This window comes from Otolemur garnettii, unplaced genomic scaffold (genome assembly GCF_000181295.1).
Source record: "Otolemur garnettii isolate 467f Iridium unplaced genomic scaffold, OtoGar3 scaffold00002, whole genome shotgun sequence".
In the NCBI taxonomy this organism is placed as follows: Eukaryota; Metazoa; Chordata; class Mammalia; order Primates; family Galagidae; genus Otolemur; species Otolemur garnettii.
This window is the reverse complement of record NW_003852397.1, coordinates 28,129,913-28,148,438: the sequence shown is the minus strand read 5'-3', so window position 1 is coordinate 28,148,438 and position 18,526 is coordinate 28,129,913. Positions and strand designations below refer to the sequence as shown.

At 36.6% G+C, this 18,526-nt stretch overlaps 1 protein-coding gene across 1 annotated transcript in view; it reads right to left on the bottom strand.

The window, feature by feature from the left end:
- The window catches only part of ERC2 (ELKS/RAB6-interacting/CAST family member 2), a 976,082-nt gene that overhangs the window by 653,868 nt on the left and 303,688 nt on the right, over window positions 1-18,526 (bottom strand). Inside the window, exon 5 of the mRNA XM_012805132.1 lies at window positions 4,178-4,333. Within this exon, the coding sequence (XP_012660586.1) occupies window positions 4,178-4,333 (156 nt within the window). The remainder of the gene's footprint in view (window positions 1-4,177; window positions 4,334-18,526) is intronic.

Genomic DNA, 18,526 nt, shown 5'->3' with positions numbered 1-18,526 from the left:
GAATACTATGAAGAGGGACAATTGGGATTAGGATTACCTGAAATGATTAATGAAATCACAATCTGTTGTGATCAGCATGATCTGCATGCTTCTCAGTGGGAATGGCCCCCAGATCACATCCAGTTCTAGTTGACAGCACAGTGTACAGTTGATTCCACATATGAAACTGATTTATCTGAAATCAAGGCTCAAAAAACTTTCAACTCTATGCACCTAGGCAAAGCTGATGTTTATAGTGAAAAAACCGATTTGTGCTAACTTCCACAAATACCAGAGCAGAGAGATGGTATGTGAGTTTTGAGAGAGAAATTTTAACGAAATGAACTCCATCAACAAAAATGATGTTTAATCAGAAGGAAGAGCATGGCAAGTTCTACATAACCTACTTGATTCCATAAAAGTAGATTTATAAAGATAAAACTATTTCAGTCTATAAATATTAAATAGGCAGGGGTTTTAAATAGCTTTCAGACTATCACTGCCATAAGGTAATTTTTAAATAAATATTTATGCAGACAATAACTGAAAAAGGCTTTTCTAAGGGGAATATAGTTACAGGGTAAAAAAATCATATTCTTCCATAAAAATATGCCTTCTGCTTCTTTTACAGCCATAAACTCAATAAAAATGGAAAGTGATGCAATCGAACATACATGAGAACTGAGAGGCCAGGGAAGGTCTGTCTCTGTGATGGCCAGAAGAAAAGCCAATCAGAATTACATCACATGCTTTATATGAAGTCCATGTGGACATCAGGCACACTTCATCCTGTCTGAAAATTCTTCCCCCACTTACGTCTGTGACACAACCAACACCGTGGAAAAAAAAAAACCCACTCTGCCAAGGAAAACAGCTTCTTTTTCACTGCAGATATGGCTCTCATGTCTAGAAAGTGATATGCTTATTATCATGCAGTTTGGGTTATGAGGTTTGTAATCTGTCAGAGGTTTATAAGAAAATGTGTTACAAATTCAGAATAAAGGGGGAGATCTAAGACAGCAGAATGCCGTCTCTGGCAAACACTAAAAACAGAGAAAGCCTCTACTATAGGAGTACCAGGATCAGCAGACAAAAAATGTGTTAGACTAGGAACAAAGCCTTTTCCAGAAAGGAGATACCATCATTCTTTCCCTACCATGAAAACAATTATTTATATGATACATTCCATTTTCCAGGCTTAAGAGCGCTCCTGAAAGTGACTCATGCTTTCCACGACCTCTTAGATTCAGTTTCCACAGTTCAATTCCTATAAGTTTTGGAGTTCAGGTAGGAACGAGGATTTCCAACAGGGGAGAGCTTCATAGATCAGGAGGTCTCCCAAAGTACTGGTTCTCAGGACAACATCCACAGTGCCAGAGGACTTGCAAGGCGCCAGGATTTCTCTGGTGGAAGACTGTATCTTGTATCCCGGCCTTCACACAAGTTGAAATTCTAAAATTCTGCTTTTACATTTCTGCAACCCATCTTCTACCTTTCCAAACTGTTACATCATGGTTCTTCTATGATATCATCTTTGTAAAAGCACTTTAGGTCTTCGGTTCTACTTAACTGAATCAGTGAGCTTTCAAGAGGCCATACCAGTTCCAACCATCTGTCAGGAATGAAAATGAAGGTGCGTGCTCTTCTGCGTAGTTTACTGAAATTACTTCCTTTCCCTCCAATGGAGTGCTTTATTCATTTAAATAATAACACACAAGTGGTATTGCCAGGCTTAAAAAGAGGAATCACATTCACCTCGTAAAATAGGAAAATTTAGAAAAGTGAGTAATTCAAGATATGAAGTACAAGCAATAAATATTATCACTCGATCCAATAAGCACACTTTTAAATGAAGAAAATCTTAAAAAGTAACCCTCACTAGTACTTTTTAGCTAATGTGTATCACTCTATCAGGAATGTCTGCATGATATTATAAGAATTCATTTTTATCTGTATTTCTGAGAAATCCATTTTTCCCATTAGTCAGGTTGGTTAAATATAACACTATTTATTATCATGATTGTTATTATATTTAGTTATACTTCTTCAATAATAATGTTTATAATTATTAGCTACTTTTTGAGCCAGGCATTTTAGCTACATTATTTAATCCTCATTTGATTCCTCTGAGCCACTTCTAAGGTTGGTGGAGTTACCCCCATTTTATAGGAGAGGAGAATGTGGGTGAGTTTAGGTCACTCCCTCAAGCCTGGCATCCACCAAGGGCAGGCTAGAGACTCAGGGGAGTCTCCCTCCATCTTCAACCTGCTCTCTCTCCATCTCACTCCACTGCACTCCCCTTCCTTCTGAGCCAACCACTCTTGGAACTGTTAAAAGTAACAAGCCATTAAAAGTTAAACCTAAGTCTAGGATTGATGGTCTCTCAGACAAATATGGGCTAATAAAGGTCATGACTTGCTGAGGACCATATAAATGTTTTATTCCCCTGGACAGGGTCCATGATGGAGGGCAGTGTTTATAAATTTCATGACATTTTCAGCTAAAGAAGTGACTTGAACTATCTCCCACTGTTGAATGACAGAGTGGGGAGGAAAAGTTAAAGCCAAAACAATAATTCCCTCCAAACTTCTTGAGTTCATGCATATCTGCGTCTCTGGTCTTCATTCCCAGAGCGATGTGGGCACTAGCTGAGGGTCACCTAAGTACGGTGCTGGCTACACTGTACCTCAGCTCACCTCTTGGAGAGGAAGGGACTACAAAAAAGAAACCAGAAGGGAGGACTGAGAAGGGAAACTCTTCTGCACTTCAGGGCAGTTCCTGAAAGTAAATAGTTACATTCAAGTCCACTGGAGGCAAAAGAACTGCTTGCACCCAGGAGTTTATGGTTGCTATGAGCTATGAAGCCACAGCACTCTACTGAGGGTGACAAAGTGAGACTCTTGTCTCAAAATATATATATATATGAATAGGGATATTTATGAGCAAATAGTAGAAAAAGAAGAAAAAAACAATTTTAATTGGTGTGGTTATTATTTTCAGAAACAAAATAGTTTAAACAGAGGAATAGATAAAAACATCTCAAAGTCTCAAAAGACTCATTTGAGGTTATTCATAAATTTAATAAATATGCACATGTAAAAATAATAGGTATTCATGTGATTGGTCTATTTATAATCCAAAGTTTAATTTTGAAAAAATCCAAGCCAAATTCTTTAAAACTAACAAAAGCAATACAAATTAATGCAGGAGGTTATTTAAAAATATTTTCTAAATACAGTAGGACCTCCATAGTTGACCAGCTCCCTACATTTACCACCTCCTTAAGTTGACATAATTTTCATAGAACAGACATGTACCACATCCACCTCCTTAAGTTAACATAATTTTCATAGAACAGACATGTACCACATATGTGTATTTGTACAGTAGGCCTAGTTCCTTATGCTGACCACCTCTGTATGTTTACATATTTGTTACAGTCCCTTGGGCAATCAACTTACAGAAGTTCCATTATATTCTATAACAACAGATGACATAATAATAATGTTACCAACAATGCTTGACATTTGTTGAATGCTTTCTAGAGATCAGACAATAGACTAACTGCTTTAAATGAGTAATCTCTCTGAATCATCAAAATAACCCAATGATGTAAGTGCTTTTCTTATTCCCCTTACTTGGAGGAAGAAACTGAGGCTTAGAGATGTTGAATATTTTCAATAAATAGCAGCCATTGGGACTCAAAATCATTTATATCTTAAACCTTATGCTAAAATTAAATATCCCTAATTACATTTACGTGAATTAAATTGGCTTGTGAGAGCAACATCTTTTGAGACAATCATCTTCTAGGCATAGGCAAGAAATGTAGCAATGACAGCAAAAAAAAAAAAAGAAAAAGTAAAAAAACTCCACAAAGAAGCAAATTTATAACAATACTGAAAATTTGGAAGACAGAAAACAATAAATATGGTAATCCTCAGAAAGATAAACAACAAAAGAACTCATTAGAAAATCCAGAACCTCATTGATAAGTAGAAATTTCACCTAAGGTTCCCCCTCCCATTCTTCTTGGAATTTCTATTTCTGAACTAAAATCTATATTTTTCTTTATTGTCCATATAGTTCATGACATCACATAAAGCAGATTATTGTGGGTATTTGGGAAAAGTATGTATGTAAATTATAACTTTCTAGTTACACCAAGAGTATAAAGGTTGATAATCCTGGACCGTACCTTGGCCTTCATAAACTTGGAGTGACTTTTGTAAACCTCGATTTGTTTGATCTCCTCTTCACGGTCCTCGGTGTTCAGCACACCATTGGCTTTCAACATCTGGATCTCATCCTCAAGATCCCTTATGTTTCGCTCCAATGAAGCAATTTTTGTGTCCTGTTGGTAGAAAAGGAAAGAAAAAATAAAAATCATCGAAACAGAATTTAAGAATAATTTGCTAGTGCTATCATACATTATTAACTATTGTGTAGAGATAGACCCAAATTCAAAACACTTTGTTTTTTACTTCTGAGGATCCTTTGTGATATTTTGTTTAAAATCCTGATCAAGATCCTATGTTGATCTAAGAATCCATTGCCAAAGCAAAGGTGATAAAAGTAATCTAAGGTGTTAAAAAATAAAAACAAATCACCACATAATGGATAGACTTTAATTTAGTATAGTTTACCAGTATATATTTTTGAGTCAACTTGTAAACATGAAAATGGTTTGGTTTTGTGATACTCTATAGCTGATTTTATAAGGCATGCATGCTTGGAATTTGACTCTGAGAGAGAAGGAAATTCAAATCTACTGAAAGGGAAAAGGATCCTCACTAAAATACAGATATAAGTGAAATGAGATAACTGAATCTTGACTTAGTATGGCTGACACACTAAATATTGAAAACGTAGAGCAACTAGAAACAAAATATGACAAAGTCGTAATTTATTTGGTGAGCAGTCAGGTCCTTACATGACAAAAAACATGAATATCTTATAGGATATTTCTAATCTATTGATTTACAGAACAATATTACACTCAGGTGTGGAATTAATTGGGAAAAGAACAACCACACACTGACTTTGTAGACAAGATAGAGCATACTGAAGCATAATAGGAAATAACGCATTAGAAAGTAGGGAAGAGAGAGCTCTGAAAGGGGAACCCCCCAAAAAGAACTAGTAATAGTATTGTGTTTCCCCCCAAAAATACACTGTCTTATATTTATTTTTTCTCAAGAAGACACACTAGGGCTTATTTTCAGGGGATATCTTCCTCCTCTCCGTGCCGAAATGCATGGCAGTGATACGCTGCATAGCCATACCCATCACTAGGTCTTATTATCAGGGTAGGGCTTATATTTAACAAATATGCATAGAAATCCTGCCAGGGCTTATTTTTTGGGTAGGTCTTATTTTCGGGGAAACATGGTATATACTTTCCCCAACCTAAGTACATAGTATGAGAATCAAATCAGTCCTTGGAAGGAAACATACAGAAAGTTTGGCTGTAAGTTTCTCACTGTCACATCTACCTGTCATTTTATTACACAGATTTAAGCAGCTTTATTAAATTTGTAACTGAATGTTAAATAAGCTGCTAATTCTTTTTATATTTTTACCAATTCATTTTTTTTTAAGAATCTAAAAGATTAAGAATCCCAAAAAGTAAAGAAAATGAATGGGCTACTCTATTTATTTGTAACTAACTTGTTTTTTTAAAAAAAGGAAAACCTTACAATAAATACGTATGTCTATCCTAACTTTGTGGCTATTGTCTATTTCATTTGCAGTGGGTATATCTCACGTGGAAATAGAATAATCATTATTATCCTTAACACTGTCATTATGTTAATAGAAGCAGCAGCAACAACTACTTTTTTAGCTCCATTATATACCAAGAACCAAGTGCTCTAAGTGCTATAGGCACTTTTAATTCTCAGAAAAGACCCCAAGAAGATAAAAATTCTGAAAATTTCACAATTTTTCTGAAATGTTACATTCTATAGTATTTCATTTTCCTTTAAAATAATACATAGTGTAGTTTTTCCAATTATAAAAGCAATATACTTTAAATTTACAGAAAGTGGAAAAAATCTCTAATTCTATGATCAGGGATAATCACCATTAATGTTTTTATTTTTGCATTTTTCTATTTAGATGCAATATCTGGAAATCTTATATATTGCCAGTTTTAACTAAAAGGAGTATTGTGGACTGAATGTTGTAGTCTCCAAAATTTATATATTAAAGCCTTAATCCCCAATGTGATATAGTATTTGGCGATGGGGTCTTTGGGTGGTAATTAGGATTAGATGCGATTATGAGAGTGGGGCCCTCATGACGGGATTAGTGCTCATAAAAGACAGGGAACTTGGTCTTTCTCTTTCTCTTTACCACTTAAGGATACAAGGAAAAGGCAATCATCTCTTTACCTTACAAACATAAACAATATAACCGAATTGTATGTACCATCACATTAATCCAAAATGAGAGGAAGGAAGGGAGGGAGGGAGGGAGGAAGAAAGGGAGAGAAGAGAGGGAAGGGAGGAAAAGCAGCCAGGAAGCCAGCTTTCACTAGAACCCAACCAAGTTGGAATCCTGATTTCAAACTTCCCAACTCCAGCTTTGTTTAAGCCACCCCATCTATGGCATTTTGTTAAGGCAGCCCAAGTTCAAGAACATGAGGAATCATATACTTCATGACTCATTAGAGTTCTGAGCTGTGAGAATTCCATGGATAACAAGAGAAGCAACAGTAAAAATGTTATGGAAAAAGAACTTCTAAAAGTTTCTAACAGACTTCTCAAATAAATAAAAGTCATTTTAAATTAACATGCTTCAGACTATATATACCGAGGTCTGACAAGTTCATGGACTTGCCACCATGCTCAGAACTGATGAAAACATTGCAAAAATTCATCAAATTGTGCATCAAAATCATTGACTTGCTGTAAGAAACACAGCAGCCCAAGTGAACATAGAGAAACAGGAAAACCTTAATGGAAAATCTTGGCATGAGAAAGGTGTGTGCAAAACTGGGCTCTTGCATTCCAGCACTGTACCTGTTCACCTGGCACTGTCTATGAGGGGATTTTTAGCCAGTAAATAAAATAACTGTATTGGAACGCCCTCTCTACTCACTTGATCTGCCCCCCAATGACTTTTTATTTAAGCCAAAGATAAAACAATTATCAAAAGGAAGACATTTTGATGACATTCAGGAAATCCAGGGTAATACAATGATATTCCAGAAAAAGAGTTCTAAAATAGCTTTGAACGGTGAACTAGGCCCTGGCATCAGTGCATAGCTTCCCAAGAGGAAGACTTCAAAGGTGACTGTAGTCATATTCAGCAGTGAGAGATGTAACACTTTTTCTAGGATGAGTTTGCAAACTTAATTGTCAGACTTTGTATGCTCATTGCAGAAAAATTAAAAAGCTATGTGATAATTATGACTATCCCCAATCCCATCACCCAAATGTAGTCATTATTAACATTTTTTCTTTCTTCCTGTGAAAGCCTTAAGATTACATTTTTACCTTAAGACATATAAAAATATATCAATTAAAACTCTAATCAATATGATATAGATGTCTTCTCTCTATACAGACACAAATTGGCCACAGCCACTGATGAGATTTATAAATATCTAAGTGCAACTTCTAAGAGTTTACAAATACCTCAATACGATCTGTATAAATTTAGCTATAAGTTAAGTGTAAAGAGAGGGGCTAACATTCCTTTTTTTCCTACATAAAATCTTCTGGGATTTCAGATCCAAATCTAAAGACCACATTAATATGTATATATGTGTATGTATATTAATGTGTATACATTTGTACACATATGTGTGTGTGTGTGTGTCACAATACATGATGCAGTCTTCACATCTTAATATTTTATAGCACTTGGCTTAATTTCAGGTCTCAATCATGTAGACAAGAGGAGAAGCAGCTTTTCTTCCAAACCCTCAGTTTTCTTAGTCAAACTGCTGAGGCTTTAAGTGAGCAATGATCACAGCTGCCAACTTCTCACAGGTTTAGAAGGAATGTTTCACTAGAATCACATATTGCTGAAGAAAGATCAGAATCGAGATAAGATAGAAAGTTGCTTAGCACAGCAAAGCTTCTTAACCTATACACATCAAAATTAAAATTTCATCGAATGGCGAAACACAGGTTGAAAATATTTTTCACTTTTACTAATTGTCTTGAATTAATGAACACCTTTTCCTTACAGTGTTTTTCTTTTAACCTTTAGCCACAGGTTTTCCAAAACCAAAAGAAAAGGGGAAAAAATGGTATTGTGGGAAGCACTTTAATAAGGACCTATTTGTTCTTATATTTGTCCTTACTTATATTTCTATGCTTATATAAGAAGCCAACTTCTGAAATGATAAGCATAGAGAAAAGCAGAGTATCATCAGGGCCTATAGACAAGAACAGATACAAAAATATAGAAAATGGCCAGGTATGGTGGCTCACACCTGTAATCCTAGCACTCTAAAAGGCCGAAATGGGTGGACTCCTTGACTTCAACATCAGCCTGTGCAAGAGTGAGGCCCCATCTCTACCAAAAATAGAAAAAATTAGCCTGGTGTGGTGGTGTACAGTACTCCCAGATACTCAAGAGCCCAAGGCAAGAGAACAGCCTGAGCCCAGGAATACGAGGTTGCTGTGAGCTATGATGCCACACACTCTACCAAGGATGACAGAGTGGGACTCTGCCTCAAAACAAAACAAAACAAAACAAAACAAAGCAAAACAAAAGACAGAAGATATTTGAAATCCTGAGCCTGAGAAGACTGAGGAAATATAAGCATGAAAATCAAAGTTCATCGTTTGTCAACTGCCCCAGTTTGAAGAATTTTCTTTTTCAAAAATCTCTAAAACAAAGATAAATGACTCAAAACAGATACTACTGTATTTAAGGACTATGGAAGTCCATATCAAGTCCTGACATGGCTGACGGTGGTGTCCAGCTGGTGAGGACTAAGTGTACAGGCTCGGTAACTCTAAGCACCAGTCCAGAATAGAGAGAAAAAACTGAAGTAAAGACATGCGTTGTAATGTCCTCAAAAGTCTGCAACATTGTACTCCCTAATTGTCAAACCGATTTCTTCATCCAAACATTTTTACATATTATTTATAACTGATAGTTTAAAATAAATTATGCAGTGATTTTCAAACACACGTCTCTATATTTCACCAGTAAATATGCTAGAAACTGGTCATTTTGGGCCCCTTAGAAATGGAGAAAGTGAAATACAATAATAGGGTAGTTTCTCCCAAAGTTCACAGAACTGAAATGCTCCCTTACTTAAAAGGGGAAGGTTGTAGGGCCAAATAAGTCTGTGGAATGCTTGTTGGGGGCTCTCAATGCACATCAGCATGAAAGGCTCTGGAAGTCCTGAAGCAAATATTCTATTTAGTATTAAGTTGAATTCTATTTAATTTTATTTATCCCAGTATTATTACCTATAACATCAATTCTTGAAAAAAATAGGGTGTTAAATTCTGGGCTATATGACTAAAATGAAGAGGCAAAACAATGATCTAGATTCTTTAAGGCAAAACTTAGCACACAATTACCCTCGCTTTAAAATAAGTAGGGGTTTAAATATCCAGATCACCTTGTTAGCTTCCTTCCCTCAAAACTAGTCTACCAAGCACCTGCTCTTAGCATGTAACTTACGATGACATCATTGAAAGAACAGATAAGGACTCCCATCCGCCCCAAACTCACTACCTCAAGTCTCAGGGGACATTTTCAAATAGACTTGAGATAGGAAACTATGAAACTCTCTTGTTTTTATACTATATTTTGGTAATAGATTGTAAGAATATTGAAAAGCATGGGGGCAGAAATACCTAAAATATGTTTGTTTTAGTCCTTGTTAAGAAAAAAACTTATCTTTTTCAATCCTTCCACACATTCATAAAATCATGCTTGTAAAAATTATAAATCGTAACTCCTATATGAAGATTTTTAAAAAAAATTATCTCTGGATTTTTCTGAAACAGGTATGCTATAGATTGACAACAATCTTAAGACACAAAGAGTTCTCTCATGAATTCATTCAGCAAATACATATTGGGCACCTACTGGGTACCAGTCACTTTGCAGGTGTATGAGACAAGGTAGGTCTCAACAAGATTCCCAGGCATCTTTCTCTCTCACACATAAAGTACAGTCTCTTTGCTACCTCAAGCATGGCCAAAGATCAGCAGATCTGATGTCACTTAAGGGACTATTCCAACATGCAGGATCTCGGATCTCAGTCTGAAACTACTGAATCAGAATCTGCATTTTCACAAGGTCCTTGGGTGGTACAGGTGTTCTAATGACTGCAGGGTGTCCAGAAGACACGAGGGACAAAACTGACCAGTGCAGATGAGACCAGGGCAACCCTACTGGCCAAATACATTTAGAAAAATAAGAGTCTCCTTTCAAGAGCCACCAATTTGGCATAAGTGAACAGCAATGCCAGGAGAACTTTCTGGAGTATCTTTGCCAGTCAGGATACCATAATTACTCTTTTTGTGTTTGTCAAACATTATGTTCCCCTTAAAGAGCAAGAAACAATTTCAGTTCCTCTCTAGGAACTATGAACACTGAGTGGGTGGGACATAAAAAAAAAGCAGTATCATTTAGTCACAAAAAGTAATAATTATGTTATTGCTGAGTGTCACAATGTGCTTTCCTTTCAAATACAGTGAGAATTACTGGTTTCATTTTAATATCAGGCCAAGAAATAATACAGTTTTTGCAGAGCATAGAATTCACTATGATCACATATTGCTCTCTGGACATTGATCAACAAGCTTAAAGCAAATTCAGTTTAAAGACAACATGATCCAATGTTCAGGAAACATCCTTACATAATTATATTACATTTTATTTAGAATAAAATTCTAAACTATTATTACTGAATACCACAGAGGCTCTTAAAGGCTTAACTTTTGAAAATCATCTAGTTAAAGCTGCAAATATAACTGAGCGGTCCTGGACCATAGGCTGAGTGCCGTCCTGCCTTCAGAGGGGGTTGCTGTGAGGGATAGCTGTGGTTATGTGAACCCACGTTAGGCACTCCAGGCAGAAGTCAACTAAGGTCTAAACCACAGTGGGAGAAAAAAACAAATACCAAAAAATCAAAAATTCATTTGTGGGTCTTATCGAACTACAAAAGAGGATAAGCTGGATTAGAAGAAGACAGGAGACATGCTGCATTTTGATGGTGGTGGGGTTTCTGTGTTTGTCTGCACAGACGGTGTGTCATTCTGTATGGCAAAATGTACGAGCACAGAAGTAGATTGGACTAGGTCAAATTAAAAGCCATTAGTGTGCTTTTATCTTTCTTTTCCTGGTCTCGTCTGTCTACTTCTGACTCATTCTTCATGAAACCCTGGGCTGTAGGAAGGGCTGTACCCTTCCAGTAGTCCTGTCTGTACATGGCACTAATGACCCACCAGTAGAAGATGTGTCTCTAGTGGTCTTTATTGGATGCTGTGTGACCTCTCAAGTGTTGGTCTCCATGTATGAATTTACTCTTATTGCTAAAGGACTCAACTCTAACAAAAAGAGCTAAAGATAGAACAATCAGATTGAGTAGAAAGGAAAAAAAGTCTGACCTTTAGGCAATCACAAACCTGGATACAAATCTTAGGCTTTTACTTTTGGGGGCACGATGCTTAACCTCTCTGAAATAAGACCGTGTTCATGATCATGTTACGAAAATTGAAAGTAATGTATAATGCATGCCAAGTACCTCTCATGGAACCTCAAAAGAGCCAAAGTTGCCATTGTTATCATAAACTCACAGCAAAGTAGTAAGGCTCTACCAATTCCCCACTGCTGTTAGGTACACAAGTAGAAGACAGTAGCTTGCATTTTTCATTCCATGCTGTTCAAGCTTTGTGAGCATGTTCCTAACCTTGCTAATCTTATAACCTAAGGTTGTTATGAGAATTAAATCAATGGCAGTATATATATATACATATATATACATATATATGTATATATATATATATATATATATATTCCAGAATAAATAGCTAACACAGAGTAGGTGTTCAGTAAGAGTTACCTTCCCTTCCATTTCTAGTTATAGCATATATCTACTACCTTTTTTGCAACAGACATGTGTTCAGCTTCTTATATTTTTAGGAAATGCATCTCACCCAACATCCATTTGGTTATACAGGAGTTTTTAATTGTGTGGCTCTGTCCAGAGGCAAGTATTATACCATGCAGCCTCCAAACACAGTGATTGGTCCAAGAGTAAACTCTAGAAAGGCCAATCAGAGTTGTTTTAAAGGACTGACAAAATCACAGGGATAGAAAAGCTTCCTTACTCTCTTTCCAAGAGTAAGAGAAATGTGCGCCCGTGGGTAACTGTGGCCTTCTTTGCTACCATGAATCAAGAACCTGCATGAATGACTGGGTCCTTATGAGATCATTTGAACACCTAGATATAACTACTTCTGATTCACTCCCCAGAATACCAAAATACAAGAGCAACATTTCTGTCACAACAGAAAAGTATAATGCACAAGTGATAGTGTGAAAGGCAACACAAAAATATATATTCAAAGTATATTCTTTTTTGGAGAAATAAAAATTTGGTAAGACCACCATAGCAGAGTCAAAAAATCTCCAAAAAGTACAGGAGCCTAATATAGAGTTTAAAGATAAGGAAGATTATCATGGAGAAGATTAAATTATTTCCAGTCAGAAGTAAGAATACACAGAAAAATTAGGAACACTCAGTATGGTGTCTAGCATATAATATTTAATAAATGTAAGTCGAAAAAAATTAGAGAATAAGTCTGGAGTACGTATTAAGGAAGGATAAGAAGTCAGCCTGATTAAACAGTATAGATCATGATTAGTTGCAGAGGAGTTGGAAATAAAAGGAAGGTGAGGAGGAATGACAACTAGTCTTCAGAATCAGGCTAGGAGTTTGTATATGAGTCTGACTGAGAGACATTTATAAGCTAGCAAACAAGAAGGCAATAAAATAATCTTTGGACAGTTTATTATAAACACAGGAGCCAAAATGGAAGTTGAGACTGTAGAGATAATGAAATCATCAGTCTAGGGGTGAAAGAATTCTCGAATGTGGTTAAGAATCAAGAATAAAGAAGATGGTGGAATTGTGACCTTAATTAGCCTCTCATCTTGGTTGTTATTGGTGTATAAAAAGGCTATTGACTTGTGGACATTGATTATATATCCTGAGACATTGCTGTATATTTTGATCACTTCCAGGAGTCCTGTGGTTGAGTCTTTGGGGATCTGTAAGTATAATATCATGTCATCAGCAAAGAGGGAGAGTTTGACCTCCTTTGCTCCCATTTGGATGCCCTTTATTTCCTTTTCTTGCCTAATTGTATTAGCTAGAACTTCCAGCACTATGTTGAATAGTAGTGGTGATAGAGGACAATCTTGTCTGGTTCCAGTTCTAAATGGAAAAGCTTTCAGTTTTATTCCATTCTGTAAAATATTAGCTGTGGGTTTGTCATAGATAGCTTTGATCAGTTTAAGAAATGTGCCACCTATGCCTAAATTCATAACTGTTCTAATTAGAAAAACATGCTGAATTTTATCGAATGCTTTTTCTGCATCAATTGAAAGGATCATATGGTCTTTGTTTTTGCTTCTGTTGAGATGGCGAATAATGTTTATGGACTCACATATGTTAAACCAGCCTTGTATCCCTGGGATGAAACTTACTTGATCATGATGTATGACTTTTCTGATAAGCTATAATCCATTGGCTAGGACTTTGTTAAGAATTTTTGTATCTATATTCATTAGTAAAATTGGTCTGAAGTTGTCCTTTTTAATTGGGACTTTTCCTAGTTTGGGTATCAGGGTGATGTTTGCTTCATAGAACATGTTGGGGAAGATTCCTTCCTCCTCAATTTTTTGGAATAATTTCTGCAGTACAGGAATAAGCTCTTCTTTGAAGGTTTGATAGAATTCTGGGGTGAAGCCATCTGGATCAGGGCATTTTTTTGTTGGAAGATTATTTTATTGCTTCTTTGATCTCAGTGCTTGAAATTTGTCTGTTCAGGAGCTCTATTTCTTCCTTGCTAAGTCTAGGGAGAGTGTGTGATTTCAAATATTGATCCATTTCCTCCACATTGTCAAATTTCTGGGCATAGAGTTTCTGGTAGTATTCAGAGATAGTATCTTGTATCTCTGTGGCATCAGTTGTTATTTCCCCTTTGTATTTCTGATTGAGGTTACTAGAGATTTTACTTTTCTATTTCTAATTAGTCTGGACAAAGGTTTATCTATTTTGTTTATTTTTTCATTAATTATTTCATTAATTTTCTGAATGATTCTTTTGTTTTCAATTTCATTGATCTCTGATTTAATTTTAGATATTTCTTTCCTTCTGCTGGGTTTAGGCTTAGATTGTTCTTCTTCTTCCAATTCCATAAAATGGCTTATAAGTTTGTTGATGTGCTCTCTTTCTGTTTTTTGAATGTAGACATCGAAAGCGATAAATTTTCCTCTCAGAACTGCTTTTGCAGTATCCCATAGGTTTTGGTAGCTTGTGTCTTCATTGTTGTTATGCTCAAGGAAGTTAATGATTTCCTCTTTTATTTCTTCCTGCACCCAACTGTCACTCAACAGAATGTTGTTTAATTCCCATGTCTTTGTGTGGGGTTGAACATTTTGTTGGAGCTGAGTTCTACCTTTACTGCCTTGTGGTCTGAGAAGATACAAGATAAAATTTCAATTCTTTTTATTCTGTTGAGTTTTATTTTGTGTTCTAGAATATGATCAATTTTGGAGAATGTTCCATGGGGTGATGAGAAGAATGTATATTCTTTAGCTTTGGGATGGAGTGTTCTATATACATTCATCAAGCACAATTGTTCTAGGGTCTCATTTAAGTCCCTTATATCTTTGTTTAATTTCTGTTTGGAAGATCTGTCCAGCACTGTAAGAGGAGTGTTAAAGTCCCCTGTTATTATGATGTTATAGGATATCATATTGCTCAGACTAATTAAAGTCTGTTTTAAGAATCTGGAAGCATTTAAGTTGGGTGCATATATATTTAAAATTTAAATGTCTTCTTGTACTTTTCCCTTAACCAATATGAAGTGTCCATCTTTGTCTTTTTTGACTTTAGTTGCTTTAAATCCACTTGTATTTAAAAAATCAACATTGTTAAAGTGTCTATACTCCCCAAAGCAATCTCACAGATTCAACGCCATCCCTATTAAAATACCAACATCTTACTTTCAAGACTTGTAAAAAATGATGCTTCATTTTTTATAAAACCATAAAAAAAACCTGTATAGCTAAGGCAGCAGTTCTTAGTAGTAAAAACAAAGCTGAGGGCATCAGCATACTAGACTTAGGCTGTACTACAAGGCCCTAGTGGTCAAAATAGCATGGTAATGACACAAAAATAGAGACATAGACATTTGGAATCAAATGGAAAACCAGGAAATGAAACTAGCACCTTACAGCCACCTAATCTTTGATAAACCAAACAAGAACATATACTGGGAGAAAGAATCCCTATTCAGTAAATGGTGCTGGGAGAACTGGATATCCACATGTAGAAGATTGAAACTGGACCCATACCTTTCTCCACTCACAAAAATTGATTCAATATGGATAAAAGATCTAAATTTAAGGCATGAAACAATAAAATTCCTCAAAGAAAGCACAGGAAAAACACTAAAGGTATCAGCCTGGAGAAAGACTTTATAAAGAAGACTGCCGTGGCAATTGCAACAATAAAAATAAACAAATGGGACTTAATTGAATTGAAAAGCTTCTGTACAGCTAAGGAGACAACAACCAAAGCAAATAGACAACCTATACAATGGGAAAGGATATTTGCATATTTTGAATCAGACAAAAGCTTGATAACTAGGATCTATAGAGAACTCAAATTAATCCACATGAAAAAAAGCCAACAATCCCATATATCAATTGGCAAGAGACATGAACAGACCCTTCTCTAAAAAAGACAGATGCATGGCTAGCAAAAATATGAAAAAATGCTCACCATCTCTAATTATTAAAAAAATATATATCAAAACCACCCTGAGATATCATCTAACCCCAGCAAGAATGACCCATATCACAAAATCTCAAAACTGCAGGTGCTGGTGTGGATGTGGAGAGAAAGGAACACTTTTACACTGCTGGTGGAACTGCAAACTAATACAACGTTTTTGAAAGAAAGTATGGAGAACCCTCAGAGAATTCAAGCTAGACCTCCCATTTGATCCTGCAATCCCATTACTGGGTATCTATCCAGAAGGAAAAAATTTCTTTTACCATAAGGCCACTTGCACTAGAGTGTTTATTGCAGCTGAATTTATAATTGCCAAAATGTGGAAACAGCCTAAATGCCCACCAATCCAGGAATGGATTAACAAACTGTAGTATATGTATACCATGGAATACTATTCAGCCATTAAAAAAGATGGAGACTTTATATCTTTTGTATTAACCTGTAATTAAGTGGAACACATAATTCCTAGTAAAGCATCACAAGAATGGAGAAACATGAATCCTATGTACTCAATTTTGATATTAGGACAATTAATGACCTAGTACATGTTGGGGAGTGGGGCAGAGGAGAGCAGAGATAGGGAGAAGGAAGAGCAGAGAGAGGGAAGGAGGGAGGGGTGGGGGTCTCCGTGTGTGACACAACCTTTGGGAGCAAGACACAATTATAAAAGGGACTTTACCTAACAAATGCAATCAGTGTAACTTGGTTTCTGGTACCCTCAATGAATCCCCAACAATAAAAAAAAAAAAAACTTAAAAAAAAAAAAAGAAAGATGAAGATGGTGGAAGAAATCAACAACAGAAAAGGGGGGGAAAAAAATCATGTAAATTATGGGAAAGTCCCAGGAAATAAGAGAGTGAATAGTTTTAAGTAAGAGGGACAGTCAAAGAAAGGTTTGAAAAGACCAAAGACTAAGAGAAAAGTTAAGATGTCATTGTTGACATGAGATTAGTTTCAATGGAGTTGTGTTATTGTACCTAGAAACTGAAACCCCTCCCCCCCTTGCTTTAAGTTCCAGGGAGTCAGGAGTGTTTGCCAAGTCACTGAACAACCAGGATGGAACAGAGCCAGAAATAGAACAGACGGTCCCTGGAGCACTGTGACCAAGTCTGGGAAGTCCGTGCAGGGCATGGGATTAACTCTTTGGTTGCTAAATTTGGGGGATCCCAAAGAAAGGCTAGAGTTGGTGGGGATGAGGTATACTCTGAGGATTTGGGATACCTGTGAAAATTTTTCAATTTCTTAACAACCAGGGCAGCTGTTCCTGTGCCTCTCAGTTGAGTATCAGTCCTGCATATAAAAAAAGCTCCAATTAATATGGAGAGTGTTCACCATCCCCAGTGCATGCAAAGGAGCACTGGCCAATCGAAAACCATTTGTGTGTGTCTGTGATAACACACACTAATGCAAAGTCTCCCCAGTGCCGATCTGAGAACTAATCACATCAAAACCATCTACAAAGTAAGTAAAAACAATCCATGATTTAATTTTACCTAGGGGCATTCTCTAGGGGAAGGGGGTTGTGTATCACAAAAATCTGCATTTATTTGTGAGTTCCTCAACTTGGGCAAAAAATACCATCTAAACATATCAAAAGACTTCTTTTGTGCACAGTCACTATGCTAGCAAAATCTCATCTAATCTTCCCTATAACCCTTTGAATTAAGGATTTATTTTAATCATTTAACAAATCAGGAGACCTACAGATGGTAAATAACATGCCCAAGCTTTCCCCTTTAGTAAACTGGAACGATTCCCTCAACAGAAAGGCTTCCCTCAAATAGGAATGGGAAGGCAACCTATTGGGACCTTGCTGTCCACAGGCCAACCTCAGGAGGGACTGGCTGCAGAGAATGTGTGTCATTCTGGTTCTTTCTTGCACACAGTATGTTTAGCCTCTAAAGATCACAGAGGAAGGTCAAGGGAAAAGAGTAAAGAGGTTCAGAGAAAGGAAAGGGAGGAAAAATATTTCAGAAACTGCTTCCAGATGAGTAGGTAGCCCTTCCGTGTGTGCAGCTGTGTGCCCACCCCCCAAGGAAGAATTGGATGTCATCCTTCATGTACATCTAAACACAAAGAGGGTTTGAATTCCAGCGGCTCATCCTCTTGAGAACACCAACAATTCAGAGAAACACAACTTTGCAACACAGCCAATCCATTTCAGGGAATCTAAAAGATAGACATCTGCCCACTCTATTTCTCTTCCAATATTCTTTAGGAAAAGAGTGGATGAAGAAGCTTTCCTAACTGGCCTCCTCATAATAAACGTATTCACTCTTACTTTTAGTGTCCCCCTCCCGCACCCACCGCCTGGTGGGTTTGGGGCGTCCTTCTTCGGATCTCCAAAATATAGCAAAAATCCTTCTGTGTTCAACTAGTTTGTCTCATGGGAAAAAAAGCAACAGGCAGCGGTGGAATTCAGGCCACCCTAGTCACCAGTGTGGCCCGATGGATGTGGAAACTGGACCATGCCTTAGGGATGAGGCATGTGACAGTTGGTACACTGTCATTACTGAAACTTGAAAGGGGAGG